Genomic DNA, 21,072 nt, shown 5'->3' with positions numbered 1-21,072 from the left:
CACTAGAACGGAATGTGCCTACATTTTTAAACCCTTCATGTAGGTGTGTACGCAAATTTTTCCTCTGTTTTGGTTAAAATTGTAGCCACTAGTAGTCTTATGAAAACCCAGGGTATTATGACTATTGACTCATTGACTGCCTTTTCCAAACTTTTGAGAAAATATTTATTGATTTATAATAGCTTTGCAAACCAGTTAACTAGTGTTGACAATTGATTATTAAAGCTAACTAGACTCCGTATATATTATGCATGATAATACAAATCCGTAGCCGTATGTAACGCCAATAACTGACTATTGTTGACCTTACTTATCTTATATAAAGGATTTGCTATAATTTAATTTTTCACGCATATTTTAATATAGTTTCACACATGTTCTCTCTATTTCCCCCCCTTAATTTGATCTCTTATTTGTAGTTGTTCTGTCCCATTCTAACGGGACAAACCAGTACGAGAACTAGTGTACTTGTTTAATTTTTTGTATCCAAAAAATATTATTTATATATTAGCAAGGTCAAGGAATCACGAATCACAAATCCCAAATTATCTTTATAAGGAAAGGAAATTTGAGTTTTGCAAATAAACACACACAACAATTTGTTTACAAAAACAATAACAATACGATTAACTTATTAAGCTTGAAATATATAGAGAAAAGAAATACTAGCTTGAGAAATAAAAGATATAGATAAACAAAGGGTAGAGACAGCTGGCAGAAAAAGTAAGACGGCAACCGCTGGTGCATTCAGAAAAGTACAAAAGTAATTAAGCGGAAAATACGGGGGCAGTATTGTAAATAAGCAGAAGGTGAAGTAAGTGTTGTACTGTTGTAGTAATATATAAGGTGGCGAGTTACATGATAAAGACGATCTGAAAATGGAAGTGGCGGTGGTGAGAAGAAGAGATGTTAGGATGAGCAATCATCATCAAGCGGGGCGTCTGATTCCAAAGAGGGGCCAAGTAAAGGTGGCCATAGTTGTCTCTTTGTATCACTCGCTCTTCTCCGTTCTCTCCTCCTTCATCGTTCCCTGTGTCGATTCTTCTTCATGAGGGACCACTTGTTTCTGTACATAGCTGCCAATTCATCATCAGTTAGTTTTCTTACTCCATGGATTGGTCTAGTTTAGTTTGTAATCTCTTCTCACTGCGAATCAGATATATGGATATATGTTTTGCTTAAAGAATAAATCTAAATGTATCCTAACAATCGCATTTCAATCTTTCAACTGCAACTTGCTGTGTCTTCAATCCCTTTTTTTTTTTTGGACTGGGCTGTGCCTTCAATCCTTAAATTGCTTCTAAGAGGACTTCTGTGATAATATTACATTATTACGTTACTTCTCTAAAATGTTATCACGTAAAACTAGTTCTAGCATTAATTCATATAATTCTCAAGCAGGTAAAATTTATTTTATGTTACTTCGAAAATTAAAACTTGTCCATTTAAAATGAACTAATAAACGAATTGATATAAATATCATACATTCTTTGAGAATCAAATTAATATTCATGAACTTTTAAAATACCAAATTAATGCCTCAAATCGGTATTTCTCTCTGATAAAGGCGAAGAGATGTGCGAGAGAGAGAGAGAGGGGAGAATAGTAAAAATGTTATATTTTCTCATGATTTGGGGTTTTTTTTTTTAATTTATTTATGCCATAAAAAATTTAACAATTTGTATTAAAAATAACATGGGTACAATATTTATTTATTTATTTTTTAGTTAATTTCATATGACATGGCCTTTTTTATGGGTATAGATATTTAACTTATTCTTTTATCTACTTTGTAGAAATTATGGAAAATATAAATAAATTATTTCCAATGAACACATTATATAATTATAAAAAGGAAAAAAATTGATTATGTACTAGAAAATATAAGAATAATAGAAAGTTGTGACAAGAATTAGTTATTATTTTCTATATTTGATACTAATAAATTGCCAGGCAAAAATAATCAAAATTTTAAAAGACTTAATAACAGAGAGAAAAAAGAGAGAGAGAGAGAGAGGGAAAGAATTGAGTGAGTGATTGTGCTTTAAAGGTAGAATGGGGTGTCAAGTTTGAAGTTTGAAGTTCCAAATTAGATCTTGCTATTGTCTCTGCCGAAGACCAATGTGGTTGCCCAGTTGACTGCCACGTAAAACCTGTTCCTCCAGCTTAGTACACGTGTCAAGTAAGCAGAACGCCATATTAGCCAGCTGACAAAACCAGCCAGTGAGACCCCCTTTGAAGACTGCATTTGGAAGATATACAAACATGTTACATTGCACTGCAGTGAATGATACCTATAGTTGATGATAGATAAATCATGGATTCACCTTTGACTGGCGCAGGTCAACGAGGGCTTTATAGCCTCCTACTGATGCCATGCTGCCAAGATGAGTGTACACAAAAGGGTCTCCAAGAGGGATGCTCTTAGCAGAGAAAGCCTTCCCTCCATTTTGTTTTCCCATCTTGTTGAATAACTCCACTAGGAACTTCCCTTCCCTTTCAGCTACCTGCATTCATGCAAGCATTTTTAGCCATCATTCACTCATGACTTCCATGCACTCCTCTTAGTTCTAGTCTTGATCAGTTTTAAGAACATGCATGATAGGAAGAGGCTGTATGTATTTAATACCTGAGCTAGAGCTGGAAGCACAGGCCTTTCAGTTTGTTCAAGAAAACCAGCACAATCCCCAAGGGCAAACACATCTTCTACAGAAGGAACACGCAGCCATTCATCCACACCAATCCTGTGTAATAATTAATTCAACACAACAATGTATAAATGAGTAAAGGAGTGGAATGAAATCACTCTCTCTGTTTCTTTCTGCACAACTAAAATACCTTCCACCGGGAGACTTGGGAAGGTTCAGTGTCTTCACAAACTCAGAAGGTCCAACCCCTGTGGACCATACCAATAGGCCATAAGGAACTTCAGTTCCATCACTCAGAACTACTCTTTTTGGATGAACCTCCTTCACAACACCCTTCATTAGATGAACCCCACTCTGATAACAAAAAAGTTGGATGTGTCAGCCTTATGTATACATGAAGGTTGGAATAATATGAGCAAATTGGCCAATTTTGATAGAACAAATGATATAATCAAAATAATGTTTACCTTTGTTAAGTGCCTTATAGCATATTTTCGTAGGCTAACATCAAAGGATGACAATATCTCGTTTGCCTAATAATGAGAGTTAACATTGTGGTTAACTACACCAACTTTATAGCAGCTTACAGAGAAGACTTTAAGATATGAACCATATTCACTTAGGTACCTCAATGAGTGTGACACGAATGTAATCTTTAACATGAGTATAGCGCTTATGAACATCTCCCATGATGAAATCACTCAATTCACCGCTGAATTCCACTCCTGTAGGACCACCACCAATAACTACACAATGCAAAAGTCGCTTCTTTTCTTCTTCTGATATGCCTGATATAATGAAAACAGAATGTGAGTTGCATTGAAATACAACAATTTTTCTGTTAAAATGACAAAGAGAACCATGAGAAGACTCATAAAGAGAAAATTATGAAGAATATGCTGTGGTACACACCAGGATTTTCAGAAAGCATAAGGTTGAGGAGAAGTCTCTTCCGAATTTCTTGAGCATGGTTTACTTCACGAAGGAAAAATGCATTCTCCTTCACTCCCTTGATACCAAAAGTCAAAGGCTCAGATCCGGCTGCAATCACAAGCTTGTCATATGCCACTTTAAACTGGTAAGGCTCCCTAGGTAATCCACCATTATTAACTGCCTCACAGTACACCTGTTGATACAGAACACAAATCACCCATAAGCATCTCACCACAAAAACTTCACAACCAAACATAGCCTAATGGGTAAATGATTCTTCTACTCACCTCATGCTTGTTTGTGTCAATGCCAGTGCAAGAAGCCAGAAAGAAGTAGGAACTGGGGCCATTTGAGAGCGCATTCTGTATTCTGCTGACAGGCTCAGCAACAGACCTGAATTCAAGTGTTCCAACACATGTTGAAGCCAGCAAAGGAGTGAAGACCATATGGTTCCTAGGTGATATACACACAACATCATAGATTCTGGTGTCTAGCCCTTTCAAGAACCTGCAAGCAGCCCAACCTGTTCCAAGAACAACCACCCTTGGCTTCTCACCTGGCTTTGTTGCCTCTAGTCCTGCATATCTTGGCTCATCATGTTCCAGCTCCGAATCGGACTCCTCCAGAACCCTCTCTGTACTGGCAGAAGGATGCTGATAATAAGGAGTTCCTGATATTCCCCTCATTGAGAAATTCATCAAGTTCTGTTCCTTAATGCTTGGATTATATGAAAGATTGTCACCTGCCTTGGAATTTACATGGTAATAAGGTGATGTTGATGAGAATTTGCTTGTGTATGCTCTTCCCTCAGACAGTACGTTCATCTCAGGTGCATAATTGCCAAAAGCACCCTCTGATCTTCTCAGGTTGGCCCTAGCAATTCTTGCCAATGCCATCCTTACAGAAGCAGTTCTGCAGGCAAGAATTTATTACAATCTCCAAAGCCTTCTGAAAAAGGCCGTAGTTAGTTCAGAGGTGTGTATTCTAAAATTTTAACTGCAGTAAGAGAAGTATGAGACGCTAATGTGCATGAAATAACAACATTATATACACACTCTGGTATACTAAATGAGTGCTACTAAGTTCAAAACATGAATAGAGACAAAAAGGGAAGAAGTTCTGAGTTCATGACAAGTTGACAACCTTCTTTTCCAATAAATTGGACATGAGATATAAAGCAATTGACCTACATAAAAAATGTATAAAACTGCCAAAATGCTAACTGATTCTACGAAATTCGGACACACAAGTATAAAAAGACAGCATATTCAGCTTTGATGAGTAATTTTGGTTCATCTTAGATTAAGACGAACCTGTACAAGGGTACAAAATTTGAATCATAAAAGACAGAAATGGTACCGAGTTATGTTAAATGGCAAATCTTTAATCTTGCAAACTGCATCATTTACAGAGGACAAAGTGCAGCATATTTATCTAAGCAAGAGTAACAAGCAACCCATCAAAATTGATCGAGATCCGTTTTCATTCTATAGATATCATCATATAGTTAAGAAAAGGAAGATTCATACCCTTGTCTTTGTTGAATTTTGATTGTGCTTTGTTTTGGAAGGATGAAGAAAACAAGGTTTGTTGGTGTGCCAAATTGTTGCCGCCACCCTATAAGTTGGGAGCAGTTAGAATTAAATATTTATTGTAATAATGAGGCCACTTGGGACCCAAGAAATTAGGGCGTTGCGGAGATTCATTCTAGATCGAAAGCATGAAAAGAAAAACTCGAACTTTGTAAAAAAAAAAAAATGACGTTGGCATTGGCACATGCATTTTCGTATATTCTCAACGAAAAAGACTAAAATGTCATTAGGAAAATGAAGGCGGTGTTTGGGAACTGGGAAGTAATAGAAGGAGAGATGAGACTTTGGATCCAAAAATAGAACCTTCCAAGTTGCAAAGAATACAACATTGAATTGCATCATCAGTGACATTCGAGTTTTAGAATAAATAATTTTATTGCATAATATTAGACTATAACTAAGAGTTTAGAATTTAGATTTTGTTGCTCGAAAGAATTTAATACAAAACAAAAATGGACTTGCACACATTTTACGTATTAAATTTTTTAGTTATTTGAGAGAAACAAAGAAATGGAATAAAGTCTAGGAATTTGTGAATAATAATTTTTGTTATTTTTTAGGATATCCTCAAATCCAAACCAAAGACTAATGAATTCTGTTTAAAGGTTTGAAGCTGTTAATGGTTTGCTTCTTGCTAGTTGCTACACTTGTTTAAGACGAGTAAACTAATTATTTCACTCTGCCAAATTGGTTACAACAATGCTAGGAACCAAAAGGGTATTAGTAAAAAACTAGCCAAATACTTCTGAGTGAATCCAAAATCTCTACGAGTTAATATATATGGATGTTTCTTCTGCTAAGTATCAGAATGTTTCTTTTTCATACTAAATGGATATTCTTTTATATATTTTTCGAATTTTTTTATATTGGCTTCGAGTGTGAGGCGTGAAGAAACGGGCTTTATTCTGCGTCGTGATCCTAGGAGCAGTTTTGGAAAGATATTACTCAAAAGTTGATTTTAATTAAACAACAATTAATAACAAATATTGTAAATTAAAAAATTAAATTAATTAAAAATAAAATATAAATTAATGCGGTTTTGTTTAGTTTTTTGCTGGTAATCTCTTGGTTCCATATACTTTTCCAATTGGTTAATGTAAAATTGTTATGAACAATTGGATTTTATTTCTTCAATTTTCGGAAGAACAATAACTTTAGCCATCAAAATTTCATGATTTATCCATAAATAAATGACAAAGAAGATCATGTTACGTTTTTCTTTTCAAACGAGTCATATGATTAAAGAAAGTGAGAAACCATAAAAAATTTAAGTCACAAAGGAAGAGTTTCATAGCTCTTCAAGTCTCATTATTGATCTAATAATAATAATAATACATAGACAATAAATGTTTTTGTTACAAATTATTACGGAAAGATGTCAACTACTATTCATAAATGAAATGACCAACAATATTGGAAGGAAATTAAATGGATTAGAGACCCTATGGTTATTAAAAAAAATTTAAACACTAAATTTTGTAGATGTTTAATTAAGTAGCTGCTGCAAATCCTTCTTCAGAGCCACCAAACACTTGGTTCAAGATCATGGCTAACCGAATTCCACCTTGAGCAATTCGTTTCATCACATAGGGCATCCTTGAGTTAAAGTAATCATCTATGAAAATCACCAACCATACCACAGTCAAAACATAAAATCTAATGAATGTAATGTTCAGTACCATAAATAAAAAAGAACTCTTGAGACCTGCAATTTTTAGTATTTTTAACCATCATCTGACCAGTACAAACACTAAATTATCTTTAATAAATAAATTTTACTAATTCATGTGTGTAAATTCTGAAAAATGTGGATACAAACTGTATAAAAAAATGTGTGTAAACTCTAATAAATATAGGTGCAAACTATATGTATTTTGTGTATAAAATTCCTATAAATATGAGTGCAAATTATTGCTGGATAAGTGCTGGTAAAAAATGATAATATTTGCTGGTCATATAGCATTACTCAATAAAAAATGTTGAGTGAATACCCCGTCTAGTCCCTGACAATTACTTCGAAAGGATAACGAGGTCCTAAAAAAAACATCAAACCCGACCCTTGATCTTTTTTTTGGAACTGATTAGCTCATGTGCTAAAAAAACAACATTGACTTTTTTTGGCACATGGGCTAATTTGTCCCATAAAAGTAAAGCTCAGGGGCCGGGTTGATTTTTTTTTTTATTAAGGGTCTCGTTGTCTTTCGTAATTGTCAGGAGCCCTTTTGGGTTTTTTCTCAAAAATAATGTTAGTACCTGCTAGAGTTTCCCCAGCTTCAACTCCATTGTAACCCCATTTACAAGCTATTTGAATACTCTCTTTGGCCCAGCTATGATTTCAACACAAGCATATTGGTGAGAATTAAATGTGAGTTACAAAAAAAGATGATAAGGTATGGAAGGATAATAGAGTTCACCTAGTTACACATTTAGAGATATCACTACAATGTTGCCATGATGAAACGTCACTTGACCATATCCCCTGCATGTGTGTGATTACATCATAAATAACTTGTCATGAATCTAAACTAAGATTATTTATTTTATTTGGAATATAATAACAAGCACAAGATGCATGTGGAATTGAGTCTTACATCAGTGTAGTTCCTTTCAATGTCTTGTAAGAGTTGATCCACATCCTTTTCATAATAGTCTGCTAGTGCTGTCAGGATGATTTCTCTGTCCCAAACCTAAAGAAAAGAAAGAATAGAAAAATATGTCACATGAAGAAGTGATTTGTAAATGGAGATTTGAGTTGGAAATTTATGTCTACATTTGATCCGTTTTAGTTCTAGATTAACATATTTGGCTTGGCTAGAAATATTAATCTGGTTTTTGATATGAATTTTGATTCTGACTTACATGGTGCAGGTTGGATTTGTGGCGAAACCATCGCAGTTCGATTGTGTTTCCTCCTTCATCAGTGGTGAATCCAACATGCATTGGCTGGAAAAGATGAAATAAGGATTATGATTTGTGTAACAAGCTATGGTGAAATGGAATTCAATTTCAAAGAGATATTTGTACACACCTGATGTATATCTCCCATGAAGTGTGACAAGAACAATAAGGCCTCAGTCATGTTGTCTGCAAGATTGTAACATTAGAAACTAACAAGAATTAATGCAACTTAAAAAAAATCATAAAGAATTCAACTCAAATTTTCTCAATGGGGGGAAAAAATTCATGAACTTGGCCCCTTACATCTCCTATCTGCAGTGCCCTCTCTGTAATGCAAAAGCTGAGAAGTGAAATTTTTTACAGCACCAGCAACACACATATCCTTCACTCCATGCTGATCATGGCAGTCCCCTATGGCAAGAATAGCAAAAACAGAGAGAATTTTGTATTAATATTTTTAGAGCAGAAAGTTTGACATAAATAGAAGCCTTTAATCTTTACTTGATACTCACTTGAGTAAGAAAAAGAACAAGAATCATCTGGTGTGTCAATGAAGTGAAGTGGACTTGTCCACCTATATTTGTACCAGTGCCTTATTTGGTCTGGCCATACACAAAGGGCTGATAAGTCTCCTTTAACATACTCAGGTAACAAATGATGAACAGCTTCTGCTGCCTCAGGCTCTAAAAGTGACTACAAAACAGAAATCAATTACAATTTAATTATTTGTTATTTAATTCATTAGCCAATACTCATTTTTTTCGTCGAAACCACATGTATCTTCCAAGAGAGGCGCTTCTGCTCGAACCACTAGTCGCCTTAAATTAGAATTGAAGTTTACCTGTGCAATTTTGCAGGTTATCATATGACCCTCTTTGCTCCAAGCATTGGCACCAGGTGCTGAATTGAAAGCAGCACCTAACAACAAAAGAAAAGCTAATGGAAGAGAACCCCACAAACCTCCAAGCCTATCCATCTCTTCTGAATATGTTTTTCTATACTGAAACAAAGAAAAATAATCTTGCAAATGAATAATAAGCCTCTAAAACCTTTTTGTTTTATATATTTATAGTTTGTTAAGAAACACGTTAAGGGGTTTTCATTGAGTGCAAGATTTAACTATCTGCTTATTTAATTTAGGTACTCTCAAAGTTGACCTTAAACACAAGCAAGATTGGCATATTCTGGTATAAATAAGGAAGCACCAACATAACAACCATACGGAACCAAAAAATAGTAGTTGTATGCATTAAAAGAGTTGACTAAAAGGTGAAAGGTTATGTAAAGTTATGGAACACTTGCCATGAAGTCTCTACAAGCAACGTGTTAGTGTGATTCCTACACATAAAAAAACACAAGCTTCAAGCATGAGCAATTAAGTTCTATGGAGCAAAACTATGGAAAGATGGGTGTGTCGTGTTTGATGCTTACAACCTTGGGGTAGCCTTTCGTATACAACAAGCAGCAGAATAAGGAAGCAATTATCAATTATGTATGACTCTATCTCTATGCTATGAAATAGTGATAACTGATAGGAGTAACCAACTATATCATATATATTTCATGACATTGAAAATGAAAATTGGCCATGTGATGTGAATGATTATGGACAGGACAATACTATAAAACAATTAATCAATTAAGTGTTGGTCAATTGGCAAAAGCTATAGTAATAAATAATTTGTTGAGCCAACATGTGAAAGAAATAATTTGAGGAATAAGTCGTGAGCTAGGGGATAACTAAACGGATTTGTTAGGTGATACCTCTAATTAAGTTGCATTTTCCATTGAATAATGACCTTGAAAATCACATGATTAAGAAATTTATTAGTTCATGATGTGAACGGTCTTTCTTAAACACAAATTTATGTATGTCATATCCGCTGGCAATAGTTGCTGGACAATGAATATGTAACCCAAGATGTGACAATTTTATCATAGAGATATGTTGTGTGCTGTGCAGGAAGTTTCTTGGGTCATTAGTTATATTCTCAAATGTGTTTTTTCTTTAAAGTTTAAACACACGTGCTTAGAAGTTTAGAAAAAGGTTGCATAAACGTGACGTAAATAGTTTCTAGGGTGTCAAGCTGATCGGTACAAGAACCTCAAGAAATGGCACAAATGAAGATAAGATAAAGAGCATTAACATGCTAATCTTTGAATGTAACTGAATGGTCCTTATGAGGTAGCTTCATTGAATCAACCAACTTTAGTACACGTGCCCAAAGGATTTCACATTTCACTATCTATCTATCTATTCTGCTATGGAAGGAACCCTGGCTGAAGTGGCTTCTGAATTTGTTTTGTTTTGATGCTATGATTGAGCAATTCTGGTCTTTGAAGTAAAAATCCGATTGAGGATTGCTGCAAGTCGCACACCAGCTTGTGCCAGCCTTTTCTCCACAATAGGAAGTCTTGAAAGGAAGTACTCATCTACATTATGGCGATACAATCATAATTTATGAGAGTCCATACTTCAATGATCATGCAAATCAAGTAACAATACTTTTTATATATGATAGAGCAAAAAAAAAACCTTCCAAAGTGCTTCCTGGTGTGGCGTTCCTGTAGGCAAACTTGCACGCTAAGCTAATGCTTTCAGAAGCATACCTGAATGATAACCAACAAATGGTTAACTAGTTATTATGATTGATTAAGGTAGTTTCAAGCTATCATACAGCATCTGTTCACTTGGTTTCATGGTGTAGAGTTAGCCAGTTAGGATAATCAGACCAACAAGTCAAAGCATGAAATTGGTCAATATATATGAAAATAATCACTGCTAAGCAATAAAAACCTGGAGTGGAAGATGTAAATAGTATAATATTCAATTAAAGATGCATATACCAATTTGGACAAGCTGTATAGTTGTGTGCACAACTTTCCCAAACATGTACATCATTTAACCAAATGTCCTGCATAAAGTAGTAAACAGTCAGTCTAGGCACATTATGAGACTAAGCAAAGTAATAAACGAACTTACTGTAATATTGCTTTGAATAGCTTGTATCATAGTTGAAAGATCTGAACCGTAGAAGGTCTTCAGAGCAGATTCAATTATCATGTCATCCCAAACCTAAAACATAATGAAAATTTATTAAATCTACTGCATTACCTATAGGGAACCATTGCACAAACATTAGACCAGACCAACCAAAGAATATGCAGAACTTGATGACAATGACATAAAGATGCAATTTTGAAAGCAAAAGCATCTTTAGCTACATATGCTTGGGCATATAGCATGTAAAATACAAAGTACCTCTAAATCTGGCATCAGATAGATACTAAGTGTAGGAATGTGTGCAGAACATACATAGGGATGAAATTAAGATTGGAACTAGTTCTCTTTTCCTTATTCCAGCCATGAAATCAAAATTAAGATTTGAACTAGTTCTCTTCCTAAAACTATGTATGATCGATAAAAGACAAGACGAAAAGGAAACAACACATTCTCTCCACCAACCACTGAATTAGCAGTCAGTCATAGTATCTGATGCATACACTTACATGATGAAGATTTGTTTTCCTCCGATACCATCGTACTGTTATGGTGTTTCCACCTAGGTCTCCAAGAAAACCAACATGCAGGGGCTGCATCAGAAAATGAACACAACAATTATTAAATCCTTTAAAGCACAAGTATAGAGAAGAGACAACAGGATCCATTAAAGTTTGAAGCTAAACTCTATACAACTAAATCAAGAAAAACATTTAACCTGATGAACATCGCCAACAAAATGTGACAAGAACATAAGTGCCTCTGTCAAATTATCTGCAATAAAAAAAAAAAAAAAAAAACTTAAGAAGGGCAATAATGAGCAAGTGAAGAATGAAGATGCGTAAGTAAATGGTTACAGTTGAGTTGCGATTTGAGTTGCATTGTATAGTTGTAAATAGCTGCAGTGACACAGACATGTTTATGGGCATAGGAATCATGACAGTCTCCTGCAAAATGAAGAATTAGACAAGGGAAGGAAGAAGCAAGAAAAAGAAGGAGTTGGAGCAACGATGGAAAGACTGACTGCAGTAACGATAGTTACAGATGAAATCAGGGGTGTCAACGTAATGCAAAGGTTGGCTCCAACGATAGTTGTGGGTATATCCAACGTCATCGGCCCAAGAGCAAACCGCCGCCAGATGGCCTTGGGCAGAATCGGGAAGAAGCTCTTTCACAGCAGATACAGCATCTTGGCTCAGATAATCCTTCAAACATAAAGAATGCAATGAGGATGAAGCGGATGGGATAAGCAGTAAATAAAATAAAAAAAAAAAGAAGGGAACCTGTGCAATCTTGCAAACTGCATAGTGCCCGTCCTTTCCCCAGCACAGAGCTGTTGGGAATGGAAACAACACCACAACAACAACAAAGGACACTATCAACAGTGACATACTTCTCACGCTGAATTTTTTGCGTGCTACAAAAACTTATTTGTATAAATTTTTTTACACCACCTTCTGCATATAACAAGTATTTTTTTCATATTCTTGATCATTTAATATTCATCCTATAAATATTTACATTTAGAATACACAGCAAATTAATTTTCAAAAAACAAAAATTCTCAATTAAGTTTTTATTATTCAAGATGTTCTCAACAGATTCACCTCTCTCTAAAAAAATTAATTTGCCTTATAATATTTTTCTAGAATCTAAATGCGTTATAATAAATTTGTTAGAAATTTATTTATCAACTAACGTGTTCAACATTTTATTGAAAACGTTAGAAAGTTAATGTCTAACAAGAAAATTCTCTAAAAATTTTAGTTGAACATTGCCAAAATAATATTGCATTGTTATCAACTCTTTTAATTTAATCCTTCCATAAAATAGAAAAATCTGATTTGATTGTTGTTCTAGTTACGCTACATTCCTCCTTATTTGGATTTTGGCATCGCATTGCTCAGCTGAACGATTAATCAGTCTGCTTAAAAAGAAAAAAACGGGGAAATAACTAAGCCATGCTTGGTTGCATATTGTTCACTCGTGCTTGTGTGTTGCTCTGTTGATGCAATTTGATCGGACAAGGAAATATCTTACTGCTTAAAAACGTTAGATACAAAGCAGCAGCGTTCAAGAATTGACAGGAAAATTCATTTGCCAAATAATAATTTTACTTGTCAATAACTCTTTATGGCTAAGATACATAAATTTAGTCAAGTGAAACAGGGGAAAAGGGAGGGGTAAAAGCAATAACTCACTACGCCCTAAAGAAAGCCCCTCCCCATTCAAAGGCAACTTGAAGCTTGCTGGTGCATGCAGCAATGCGCTGCTAACCGTCCTGCTTCTTGGATCTGTGAACCAACAACGGACGATCTCTGCAGCAGAAAAAAGAAAATATACCTTTTCAGAGATCGGTGTCATGTAACATGGATAGAGTGATAAATTAAAATCAAAGTTTGAACTTTATACCCATTGGATCAGTAAGATAGAAGTTAGAGCTTGGAGACCATATCAGTAATTCTCCATAATTTTTTTGAAGAGCTGCTTTGGTGCTGCATATGCAAACAATGGAATCACAGAAATTATATAAGATACCCTAACCCAATCCTATCAGAATAAGTACAGACAGGGGAACTGAAGCTGATTAAAAAGTACACTGAACTCGGTTTACTAAAATAGTACCTGGCATTCCTGTATACTTCTCAAATTGTCCGTATGCTTGTCCAAGAAACATCTCCAATCCTGTAACAACAGTAGCTCCTGATTCTTCTGCTTCCGTCAAAAGTCTAGTCATTTTGGGTGTGTAGACAGCATCAAAAACCAGGGAGTAGTATTTCAATGCATGCTGCATAAACAAAAGAATGGTTGGTTCTCTGGCACTCAACTCACTCACGTTCCACATATAGGATTGTCAATAATAATATCATACTCAAAACAATGTTACAAGAGCCTAATTGGTACAGTCATATCAAAGGAGCAAACCTTAGAAACAGGTGTTTCATCAACTTTTGGTTGCATTCCAATAGATGTCGTGTTTGCAAGAATCATACCATCCTCCGGATGGTAATTATCTAAATCAGCAAGAGCTAAAGCATCTCCTCCAATTAAATCAGCAAGTTCTCTAGCACGATCTGTATAACACAAATGATACTGTAGTACTACACTAATAACGAACGAGAAGTAATAGCCAACATCATTTCCGTCAAAAAAGCTATAAAAAGAATGTGAATATGTTAAGAAGTGAATGTGCATATTAATTCTGGACTACAAAGAATGTGAATATGTTAACAGATCTAACCATTAATATTATCTGTGCATGCAATAATATTGCCAAAGAATTAAACCGCCATAAGACCATTTTTTTTCTGTAACTACAAGAGAATTTATCATACTGTCAGCTATTTGATTAGCTCCCAAGTATGGAATTCTGTCAATAATGATCCTAGAAGGATCTTTGACAATTCAATGTTTTTACTTTAAGCACAAAAATGCAAATCATGAAGCTTACCATAGGTTCGGTTGGCAATCACAACCCTTGCTCCTTTCTCTTTTGCACCATAAGCAAGTGCCTTCCCAGCACCACCAGCACCAATAACAACAAACAGTTTACCAGCTAATGGTGAAACAACTGTGCCACTGCCATTTTGTTTAGCTGCCAAAAAATACACAAGATGTTCAGAAGAAAATTTTATGGCAAAATGCCCGTGTAAAATGCTTAGCCACTAAATTTGACAACTACCCCGTAGCCCATCCTCAATTGCAGAAATAGCACCAACGTAATCTGTGTTATACCCAATTAACTTCCCATCTGTTGGTCTTCTTATAATACAATTGACAGCTCCAATTGACTGCACCCAAAAGTAACTTAGAGAATTCAGAAAAGAATGGAGCAAAAAATGTCAAATAACAAAAATTAATATTAGATGTTCGTGACACTTTTTAACGCAACCTGTGTAAGTAACCAATTACCTTAGCCACAGGGTCAACCTCATCACAGCACGTAACTGCTGCCTCCTTGTGAGGAATGGTAACACTGAAATAAAAATAGTTAAAGATCAAACTCCATTAGTTGTGAGAATCTTTAACTATCTAATAAAGGAAATATCAAATAGAAACCTGAACAACAAAAAAGTGATGGAGCAACAAAAGATAGAAATGAAGAGCTTAAATGGATACTTGGATAGGCTTTGATTTTGTCAATGTAAGATTCATAGAATTGGATAAAAACAAGGAACCACACAAGATCTGTTGAAAAAGGGATTTGATCATAATGCATAATAATATAATATAAAGATACAGCTCGTCTACTAGTTGACTTTTGTCACTTGTAATTTGTATATCTCTATGGCCTGCATCCCTATATTTGAAAGGATTACAATTATCCCAAGCCAAAAAAGAACAAGCGATAGACCCAGAAAAGTTTAATAGCATACAAAAAGAAGCTAGAACATGTTACCATCATTTAACCATACAGACATGCAAAAATCATCAACATTAGATTTCTTAATTAAAGCAATTATCATAAGGGGTTAGAACCTGAATCCCACAAAATCTGTAGATGAGTAAGTGCTGAGAAATTTGGCAAGGTCATCCACCAACAAAAATACATAAACTCCATTGATTCCAAGTGACTTGAAGGCCTCATTAAACAATGTGGGTGATTTACTGTGACCAACAGGCTTTCCGATTATCCCAAATACTTTTGTATCAGGTCCTACTTGTCTTAAATTGTATAGATGCAATAGATCCTTAAGTGTAGGTTGACCAGGAGCTGAAACTACTCCTGACTCAAGGGTACCAAAAGTGAGATACCCACCAAATTTTGCGCAAAGTATCCGTGAAATCAATCCCCTATCACCCATAACAAGTCCAATAAATGGAACCTGGAATCCAACAAGAGTTATGCTAAAATTACTTATTATCATATAAAAAATACTCAACATACAGCCATCATAAACTTCAGTATCACCAGCAAAATTAGAACAAGAGGAGTATTGCTATAACAGTGATGAGACTTGAAATTGGGGGGAAATAAAATAAAATAATTAAGCGTTAACAAATAAAACACAGAGTTCAAACCTACTGGAACATGATATTTAGAAACAATGTAAGGACTTTGGAGAAAGTCAAATTTGGAATCAGATTACCATTGACCAAATTTTGACATACGCTTCTTACTTGAGAATGCACCATTATTTGAAACATGCGTGCCACATCAGTGATCTCCAAAGCAGTTGTTGCAATCTTCACTATGTCTGCCCTGGTTGCTTGTATTCTAGCAACAAGGTCTCCAAGATCCTCAACTGACGGAGTTTGCTGATAGTTGTGAGATGAAACAATGACCTTGGTTTTATCATATGTCTTTCCACGTATAAAGTCATAGAACTGATTTGCAACCTTTGGATATGCAGAATAAAGAGGAAATGTTTCATTAAGTTTCAGAGTTCAGATTTTGTTATTAGCAAAGCAAATAGTATAAATGATAGTAACTGGCTTCATCAGATGAGATTAAAAGACAAAAGAACGACTTTAAACAGGTGACAAGGATAACTACTTGCTTTTGAGTCCAATACCTTAGATTTCTAGTCACTACTTTGACTATATAAAGCAAAAGCCGAATGCCAAATGACAGCAGGGTGAAATATACCCTAATTAACACATGCAAAGAATCACTCAAAGACTAAAATCTAACAAGAGAAACCAAACAATCAAAAGGTGGCCTAAAATGCAGATTTTCTGCAGCATCGTCATGGGAAGCAAAATAATCATAATGCGTGGAACTGTTAAACTAAGATAGTGGCACACGAGGAATGAAAAAGCTAAATAGTATAAACATAAAACTAAGCAAGCACATGCTCACAGTAGCTACTTTTACTCCATATGACTTAAAACCAAAAACCAAAAAACAAAAAATAAAAAACAAAACAAGGAAATGCTAAGGTGCTAGATTGAGACAATTTGGTACATTAGAATCATCACATCATCAGAACCCGCCAGAGAGCTTATCCGAGTGAAGTAAGATTCGTACGGATTACAGTTTGAATCCAAGTAATTTATATTCTAGTGAATCAGAAAAAATACTGTTAAAAGAAAACAAACGAACCTTGAGTTCAATGTCGATGTAATCAGCTCCGAGCTCCATGGCCAACCTCAGAGCATGAAAGCGTGTATTGTCATCACCTTCATACATACCACCTTCCCAATTGGGCCTTATAAACAAAGACATAAGAGTTTCGATTATTTAGACTGAGAGCGAATCGAAATTGAAAGAGGTAGAGAAAACAGCGAAACCTGTAAGTAAATAAGAGCGGCAAAGGACGGTTATTGATAAGAGTGGGAAGGTGCGAAGAGGGATTGAAGGTCTTCAAGGAGTCCAAACGAATCTCGACGAGGTCAGCGCCGCTGGCTTTGGCCTTGCTGACGTCAAGGTGCATCTTGTCAACGGAATCCGCCATTACAGGAGCGCATAACAACGTCGGGTTCTTCCTCATTCCTCCGCCTTCACCTGCCGAAAACTGCGACGCTACCTGCAACAAGCAAAAGTAAAGACGAAGAATGAGATTAAGGAATTGGTAGTATTAGAGATGAAGGAGTTGATGGCAAAGAGAAAGACGTGCCAGAACGTTGGGGATGTCCATAGGCGCGTGTGTCACACTCACTCACTGTTTTGATATTGGGTTTAGTTGGTTGGTAATGGTATTAGTAAGCAATGGAAATTGAAAAGTGGTAGGTAAATGTGGTGGGTGGGATCTGGCTGCTATGCCCACCATCTAATCTGCCGAAAGCAATATACAAATAAAAATGTTATTCTTATACTAAAATTAGTTACTAGAATCAGTTATCAATATATTTGTGTATAGATATATATTATTTAATTTATTTTTAACATATATTTTATATCAGTAACTAATTTTAGTGTACACTCACACGTAAACCAGACATACTAATGGTATTCTGGTAATTTAATCAAAATATGATTAATCTGTGCAACCTTTTTTGTTCATCTATATTTTTTAAAATATAAATACAAATTATATTGCTTCTTATATGTATCTATGTGGGAAAAAAATGATAAAATGTCAAAAGCTCAGTATATTGATGTGGTTTTATTTCTAAGTTATTCGATACCTCTCTTTCTCCCAACTCAAAGTAAAATCTAGTATAGTCATTAGTCAAAGATTTAGTGCTATTGTAATTTTAATACTATAAGAGTGAGATATTTGTATATATGGATATAACTGTAACGTATAAGAACATGAAGATTAAGCAGAAAGAGAAGATAGGGGCACATTTGGTATTTGGTGATGGATCATGTGTTTGAATTCAATTAGTACCACACAAACTCGTGGAGTTCATGGCCATCTAAAAAGACTTGTCTTCTTCTGCTTCTGCCTGCTAGAACAACATGTTAATTGAGCTGTACTCTCTGTACTGCGTTTAATCATATATGGTACACAAGATCCGTTAGACCGCAAGGTAAGAAATGTTTCCGTAACATAATGTTTTTAAACTTCTATTTATTCCATCACTCTATAACTCTGTTGCCTTAAAATTAGAGTGTAATCTTAGTTTCGTTGTAAGTTTATATTTCATCTTATCTATTAATAATAGAATAATGAGTCAGACAAGTTTATAAAAAAAATAAAAAAAAAATTTGTTTTTCACGGTATTTTTTAGCTTGACAAGTCAAAGATTAATCTATACAAATTCGAACTGCATTTAAGGATTTGTCATTGGCCAATGATTTACTATAGGTATAATACGATATTTGAATTCCTAACACTTATTTATACGAACTAATGAACTAATGAATTAACTACTAGATAGCATAAGTTCTATTTTTTTATTTTTTGGCATAACGTAGCATAAGCTCTATAATTATCATTGTCTTGTGGCCAAAAATTAAAGCAAGAAAGATCATCAAGAATATGGAACGGCCCATCAAGACAAACATGTTGAAAGGGGACTATAACGAATTGAACAATTTTGGTGCAATATGCATATGGTAAACACGTGCATGCATGTGCCATTTGGGCTTCAAATCTTGGGCCATTATAGGTTTTCCCAATTTGTTACGCAAGGAAAAAGCTTTCTTTCATTAGAGTAAATTACCAAAAATTTTGCTAGATGAGGCCCATACATAATGAAAAATGTTAGGGGTCAACAATCAAAATTCTTTCCTAGTGAGTAGTGTAGTTGCTAGATTAGTGTGTGTGTGTGTGTTTGTATGACCAAAAAAAAGGTCAGGATCAAATGGTAGATTTGGCTGCATAAACTGCACCAGGTTCCCGTCCCAAAAAAAAAAACTTCACCAGGTTCAAATATCAACTAAGACTCGGATGAGGTTTAATTAAGAACATCATGGTCAAAATTCTTTTAAACTTAGCACGTATGGTATGCCTTTTAATTAGTTCTATAATACCTGCAATAATGGTTTCCTTCAATAAAAATCAAATGTAGACGAGTGCAATAAACAAAATAAATTATCGCAGTCATTCTATGTCATTAACTATGAAAATCCTGCTATTATATCTTTTTCATAAGTAGTTAATTAATTTAATATACCAGTACTTTTGTGAAAAGTCAACAACAACTAACTACCATTGGGATGACTTTGTTTTATTTCGAACAAACATATATATAGTTGACGAGGTATGTGTTCTTTAAAACTAACAAGTTACAGTGATAGCTAAGAATTTGGTTTCGACTTTAGAAAATCTTGAATGTGAACATGCAAGTTCGTCATCATCAGCATCTGAAAATTACGTCTTTCTATATTTTCATTACTATAATATAATGCCAGCTGTCAAAGGGCTATAGTAGTATACTAGTATTCCAAATATTTCACCCTATTTTAATTTTATACCCTTTTTGGTTTTGAATCTTCCACCACCACCAAACTCCTCGTTTTATAGTCATGTTTAATATATATGATTATATACTCAAATGACAAATAAAATTGTTATAAATTAGTTAGAATGGAGCCAACGATACAACAAAAAATCGGATTTTTTTCTGTTAGTATTATTTGCGTGTGAAGAAGAGGAATGAATGTACATGAATGCATGGAATGTTGGGAGATCAAGTCGTAATAAACTAGTGATTATTATTGTATTATTGTTCTGGGAAAGATATTCTTCCCAGGCTATACGTCGGCCTCTTGTTGATCTTGGTGTGCTTGATAACTTGAGCCAAACCAAAAATACTCTCGTAAACTCGGATCCAAGCGTGGTACCTGTAAAAAGGACTCTGACGCTCAAGTCAATAAAGGAATCACTTAAACAAAAGTGTGCGTATGATCGGGACGCTGTTTGGTAGTATGTTATTGTGGAATGAATTTGCTGTGTTTTCTATCGTTGATGTCGTGCCCATTTTATAGCCCAGTTTAGTGTGGAGTTAGTAGTTGGTTTCGTCCGAGATCTTAGTGACTGATCTCGTCGCAAGATTGTGGGGAGCGTTCTGATAAGATAAAGCCGTTTTCATTATAGGTCGTGTCGAGGTATGACTCGGTTTTGTCCGAGATCTTAGGGGTACAGTACACAGCCCCAAACTTGACTTGTTGTAATTCAGCAAGTTGAGCTTTTTCTTTTAGAGTTATACCTCGACATTTTGAGGTAGAATACTGAAGCCCCAAGCTCAACATGTGTTTCAAGCTTGGGTTTTGAAAAATAAATTGATTTAAAATATCGAAAATAAAAAATATTTTTGAAAAAGTTTTGTTTTGTGAATTGGGCTACAATAAATTTATGTTGGCTGTGTTGGATCCGGATCGTTTTGCATGGGGCGCGTGTTTATTGTTTTTTCAACTCCCCACTAGAATAGTAGGTTGTAATTAAACTGTTACCGTTTTTTTTTTTTTTTTTGGAAAAACATGAGACACAACTTCAGTTGTAAAATTTTGATAAGTGTGAGAAGACATGTCTTCCAGATGTTAGTCTTCTCATCTTCTTACTGTCTTCTCGTCTTCTTATTGTCTTCTGGTTTTTTCTCCTCTATTTTCTGAAAAAAATGGCTAAAGAAAAAGAAAGAAAAGCTGAAAGTTGTCGAAGTGAACAAA

General features: G+C 34.9%; 4 protein-coding genes and 1 long non-coding RNA gene across 8 annotated transcripts; 1 reads left to right on the top strand and 4 right to left on the bottom strand.

The window, feature by feature from the left end:
• Nucleotides 1-1,823: 1,823 nt before the first annotated feature.
• On the bottom strand, nucleotides 1,824-4,477 carry LOC107631039 (internal alternative NAD(P)H-ubiquinone oxidoreductase A1, mitochondrial-like). Its single transcript, XM_021119430.2, has 8 exons — nucleotides 3,869-4,477; nucleotides 3,561-3,774; nucleotides 3,276-3,436; nucleotides 3,116-3,181; nucleotides 2,839-3,002; nucleotides 2,630-2,744; nucleotides 2,328-2,507; nucleotides 1,824-2,242 (listed from the first exon to the last, which is right to left on the bottom strand). The coding sequence occupies exons 1-8, from the start codon at nucleotides 4,475-4,477 to the stop codon at nucleotides 2,090-2,092; spliced, it is 1,662 nt and encodes a 553-aa protein (XP_020975089.1). The 3' UTR covers nucleotides 1,824-2,089.
• Nucleotides 3,622-4,715, top strand: LOC148572478 (uncharacterized). Its single transcript, XR_015907513.1, has 2 exons — nucleotides 3,622-3,726; nucleotides 3,895-4,715. It is a non-coding gene; the product is annotated as an uncharacterized LOC148572478 (long non-coding RNA).
• Nucleotides 4,716-6,440: 1,725 nt separating this feature from the next.
• BFN1 (bifunctional nuclease i) lies at nucleotides 6,441-9,150 on the bottom strand. Its single transcript, XM_016334359.3, has 9 exons — nucleotides 8,913-9,150; nucleotides 8,584-8,764; nucleotides 8,375-8,482; nucleotides 8,202-8,257; nucleotides 8,033-8,116; nucleotides 7,765-7,860; nucleotides 7,588-7,652; nucleotides 7,427-7,500; nucleotides 6,441-6,788 (listed from the first exon to the last, which is right to left on the bottom strand). The coding sequence occupies exons 1-9, from the start codon at nucleotides 9,045-9,047 to the stop codon at nucleotides 6,664-6,666; spliced, it is 924 nt and encodes a 307-aa protein (XP_016189845.1). The 5' UTR covers nucleotides 9,048-9,150; the 3' UTR covers nucleotides 6,441-6,663.
• A 1,019-nt stretch (nucleotides 9,151-10,169) lies between these two features.
• On the bottom strand, nucleotides 10,170-12,587 carry LOC107631042 (endonuclease 4). Its single transcript, XM_088509425.1, has 9 exons — nucleotides 12,356-12,587; nucleotides 12,097-12,277; nucleotides 11,930-12,019; nucleotides 11,791-11,846; nucleotides 11,582-11,665; nucleotides 11,055-11,147; nucleotides 10,919-10,986; nucleotides 10,608-10,681; nucleotides 10,170-10,504 (listed from the first exon to the last, which is right to left on the bottom strand). The coding sequence occupies exons 1-9, from the start codon at nucleotides 12,461-12,463 to the stop codon at nucleotides 10,386-10,388; spliced, it is 873 nt and encodes a 290-aa protein (XP_088365551.1). The 5' UTR covers nucleotides 12,464-12,587; the 3' UTR covers nucleotides 10,170-10,385.
• Nucleotides 12,588-13,087: 500 nt separating this feature from the next.
• Nucleotides 13,088-17,797, bottom strand: LOC107631040 (bifunctional 3-dehydroquinate dehydratase/shikimate dehydrogenase, chloroplastic). 4 transcript variants are annotated; one of them, XM_088509423.1, is made up of 12 exons: nucleotides 17,633-17,797; nucleotides 17,307-17,542; nucleotides 17,119-17,224; nucleotides 16,194-16,412; nucleotides 15,552-15,898; nucleotides 14,985-15,048; nucleotides 14,755-14,863; nucleotides 14,524-14,667; nucleotides 13,998-14,146; nucleotides 13,698-13,860; nucleotides 13,485-13,567; nucleotides 13,088-13,390 (listed from the first exon to the last, which is right to left on the bottom strand). In XM_088509423.1, the coding sequence occupies exons 1-11, from the start codon at nucleotides 17,651-17,653 to the stop codon at nucleotides 13,527-13,529; spliced, it is 1,599 nt and encodes a 532-aa protein (XP_088365549.1). In that variant the 5' UTR covers nucleotides 17,654-17,797; the 3' UTR covers nucleotides 13,088-13,390; nucleotides 13,485-13,526. The 4 variants fall into 4 exon arrangements, with proteins under 4 accessions (XP_088365549.1, XP_088365546.1, XP_088365548.1 ...); XM_088509420.1 differs by having other exon boundaries at nucleotides 16,185-16,412; nucleotides 17,307-17,538; nucleotides 17,629-17,784; XM_088509422.1 differs by having other exon boundaries at nucleotides 17,307-17,538; nucleotides 17,629-17,784.
• Between the last annotated feature and the right edge of the window lie 3,275 nt (nucleotides 17,798-21,072).

Source organism: Arachis ipaensis, chromosome B3 (genome assembly GCF_059453495.1).
Source record: "Arachis ipaensis isolate K30076 ecotype BB chromosome B3, ASM5945349v1, whole genome shotgun sequence".
NCBI classification, from domain to species: domain Eukaryota; kingdom Viridiplantae; phylum Streptophyta; class Magnoliopsida; order Fabales; family Fabaceae; genus Arachis; species Arachis ipaensis.
The sequence above is the reverse complement of the archived record's forward strand: the minus strand, read 5'-3'. Positions and strand labels throughout refer to the sequence as shown.